This window comes from Corvus brachyrhynchos, unplaced genomic scaffold (genome assembly GCF_000691975.1).
Source record: "Corvus brachyrhynchos isolate BGI_N302 unplaced genomic scaffold, ASM69197v1 scaffold150, whole genome shotgun sequence".
Classification (NCBI taxonomy): Eukaryota; Metazoa; Chordata; class Aves; order Passeriformes; family Corvidae; genus Corvus; species Corvus brachyrhynchos.
Genome location: NW_008236162.1, coordinates 1,789,854 through 1,793,200, shown reverse-complemented (window position 1 = coordinate 1,793,200; position 3,347 = coordinate 1,789,854). Strand labels below are relative to the sequence as shown.

General features: G+C 63.3%; 1 protein-coding gene across 1 annotated transcript in view; it reads left to right on the top strand.

Moving 5' to 3' along the window:
* The window catches only part of RHOBTB2 (Rho related BTB domain containing 2), a 14,873-nt gene that overhangs the window by 2,194 nt on the left and 9,332 nt on the right, over positions 1 to 3,347 (top strand). Inside the window, exon 2 of the mRNA XM_008632969.2 lies at positions 754 to 831. Coding sequence (XP_008631191.1) covers positions 773 to 831 — 59 coding nt within the window. The 5' untranslated portion in view covers positions 754 to 772. The remainder of the gene's footprint in view (positions 1 to 753; positions 832 to 3,347) is intronic.

The following is a 3,347-nucleotide window of genomic DNA, read 5'->3' as shown; positions in this document are numbered from 1 at the left end:
TCCCGAGCAAGGAGAGCCCCAGCAGCCCCATCCATCCATAAAACCTGCAGGACTTGGGATTTTCAGAGCAGCAAAACAGAGGGGTGACCCTTCCTGCTCTTCCTGATGAATCCATGGACAGATCCAGCCCCACGGCGGGTGCCTGGAATGCTGCCTGCCAGGAGCCAGGACTCTGCTGGCTTTGCCAGGAGCAAATCCCAAGCTGGACTCTGCTCCTGACGTGTGCAGGCACTGCTGATCCAGCAACGGGGAAGGAGGGACAGCCCCGCGCCCTGCCGAGCTCCAGAGCCTTGGCCAAAGCCACCATGCCAGGGGACTCGGTGGCCTGCTGGCCACCCCGGGAGCCAGGCACTGCCTGGGGGGCTCAGATCCACAGGGAAGGCTCTTAGCCCAAGGGTGAGGTGCTTGGAGAGGGGGGTGGGAGCTGGGAGAGCCTCGCTGGGGCTGAGGGGAGGTTGTCACTGTGGAACTGTGCAGGGGACAGTTCTGCGTGTGCTCCATGGATTGATTTATTTTGGCTGCTTTGTAGGGTGGCACGAGGAGGGCAGAGCTGGCAGCGAGACACGGGGACAGTGAGGGGATGAGGGGCAGCTCTGTCCCCACACCAGGACGCCGCTTGGCCAGCCCAGGACTTGCCTTCCCAAAGCCTTCCCGTCCCCAGGGCCAGGGGGTGACGCTGGGCTTGGGGTGGCTTTAGGATGTGAGTCCATGTTTGGGGTGTCCTCACTGAGTCCCTGCATCCTTTCCTTCCAGAGCCCGCCAAGAGAAAGCTATGGAAAGCCCCGGGAAGGGCAGCCCCGCCGGGAAGATGACTGCCATGGCTCACAGCCTGTAAGTACCCTCCTGCTGCCTCCTGCCTCCTGCTCCTGGCACTTTTCCTCCGGCCACTTTCTCCAGGACTTTGCTCTTTGCTCCCGTCCCACACGCGCCATTGCAACGCCTCCGTTCCCCATGGATGAGGTGGAAAACCCCCGGCAGAGCTTAGGCAGAGCAGGGTCCTGGCGCTGGCAGCTTTGGGAATGTGTGGTCCGGGGTTGCCGGAAGTTTTTGGGGATGTCTCCCCATCCCAAATCCACTTTTTCTGGCGAGGGATGCATTGCCTTGGTCTGGCCCAGCCTTCCAGCCCCCTGCAAGGTGAATGATGCTGGGTTTGGGGGGCAGAGCCGGGAAAGCTGCAGTGCTCGCAGAGCATTTGCTGCTCCAAGGAGCATAAGGAAAATGGGTTTGGGTTTGGATCGCTGCATCCTGCCCCCAGCAAGGCTGGGCAGGGTCCTGGCAGCACCTGGGAGGGGCGGAAACACCCCTGGCATTAAACTGGAGAGTCACCAATTTTGCTGGGGCTGGAGCAATGTCCGCTCATGTCTTGGATATCCCGAGAGCTTCTTCATTCCTGGCTGGGGAGTGGGAGATGGAGGGAGGAGGATGCTGCGGGGTGAAAAGGGGTGTTTGGTGCCAAACCCAGAGCTCAGCCTTGGGTTTGGTGCTCTCTTGCTGGGAGCAAAGGTGATCACGGAGCCGGACAGATGGAATTCCTTGGGATAGGTTCAAGAGGCTCCAATTGGAGAGATGGGAACGGGGAGGAAAAGGCCTTTTAATTACAGCCCTGCCGGAGGTAGCGGGGCTGAGGGAGCGGGGATGTCGCTGGGCAGCCGTGCCATGCCACGGGCAGCTGTGCCATCCCATGCTGTGCCATTCCATGCCGTGCCAAGCTGTGCCACAGCGTGGGCTCGCTGGGGTACAGTCAGCTGAGGCTTGTGTTCCTCCTCCCACGGTGGAGAGGGGCTGTGAGCAGCACCCATGTGCTGCACGGCTGCTCCCGAGCCCCTTCCCCTGCCCCGTGCCTGTGCCCACCCCGGTGCCTCCACTCCCGGCTCTCTCTCCTCCCGGGAAACCCTTTCTGCCGGGAAGGAGGCCCGTGCGAGCTCTGCAGCCGGAGTGTTCTGCCTTGCGAGTGACAATCGTGCTTTTGTTTTGCCTGGCTGCGAGAGGGGCAGGCGGGAATTTGGCTGCCCAGAAAGCTGCCGGGAACCCTTTCTGCCACAATTAAGCACCTGCTACAAGAGAGCAAATAAGCCAAATCATGCGGCTGGCAAACAAGCTTTACGTGTTCTTTCCCCGTGACCCACTCCAAGAAGCAGAAAGCTCCAGGCTCTGCGGCTCGGCTGCTCGCAGCTCCCGAGGCAGGGATTCGACAGCTCCGCCGCCGGCTCCCGGTCCCGGTGCGAGCACCGAGGCAGCGCCGGGAGCCGCCTCTTGCCAGGCTCAAAAGCCAAAAGGGCTTTCCCCTCCCCAAATTAGCGGCTCCATCTCCTTCTGCTATGGAGAGACAGATCCCCGTGCTGCGAGTTCGGTGAGGCGGGGGGCGACGGCCGGGCCGGGGGGGCTGTGCCGGGGCGAGGCCAGCGCTGGGCTTTGACGCCGTTTGCTGCGGTGCCGCATCAGTGTCAGTCTCGGCACGGGCTGCTCCAAGCGGGAAGGGATCAGGCCATGCAGGGGGCCGAGCTTAGCGCGGCTCAGCGGCGGCGATGGGGAGGGAGGGCGGCTGAAAGCCTCGGGGAGGGATGGCGAGGATCAATCACATGATGCGGATGTACGGGGTCAGAGCAGCGGGGCCGGCGCTGCCCGGCGCCTTCCCGGCAGCCGCGCTGCAAAGATGACTCGGAGTTTTTTACGCCCTGAGGGTTCAGATTTCGGGGGGCTGCCCTGGGGGTGAGGAGGGGGATGCGATAAGCCCTGTAGAGAACGATAACAAGGCAGGACAGCGGCGTGTGGCCTGTGCTTGGAGGGCGCGGGGGGATGGAGCAGCTTCGCTTCCTTCCTGCCCCCCCCCCCCCCCCCCCATCCGGGAGAAGCCCTGCGAGGGTTTGGGGGTGCTCGGGAGGGGGGGAAAGTGGGGCTTGTGAGGGGTCTCCTCCACCAGCAGCACCACACATGGCCCAGCTGGGAGCTGGCACCTCCCTGAAATTTGGGGAGAGGGAAAGGTGCTCAGAGGGACGCAGGAGAGGGTGCACCCCTTCCCTGGATCAGGACTGGGGGGCACGGAGGGGTCGGATGCAGAGGAAGGGTGGAGGTGAGGTGTGGGGGGGGGATGAGGGTGTCACCTTGCCCCCATGGGTGTCACAGATGATGCAGGGCAGGGTGGGGGTCTCATGCAGAGGGCGGATAGGGACCCATGCAGTGTGGGACTGGGGGCCAGGACGGAGACCCCTACGAGGGACGGTCAGGGGTAGGATGGGGGTCCCAAGGCAGAATTTGGGGCACAGCAGAGCCGCCTGAGAAGGAGGTTTAGCGGCAGGATGGGGTCGCATGAAAAGCAGGATCGGGGGGGGGCATAGCAGAATCACCTG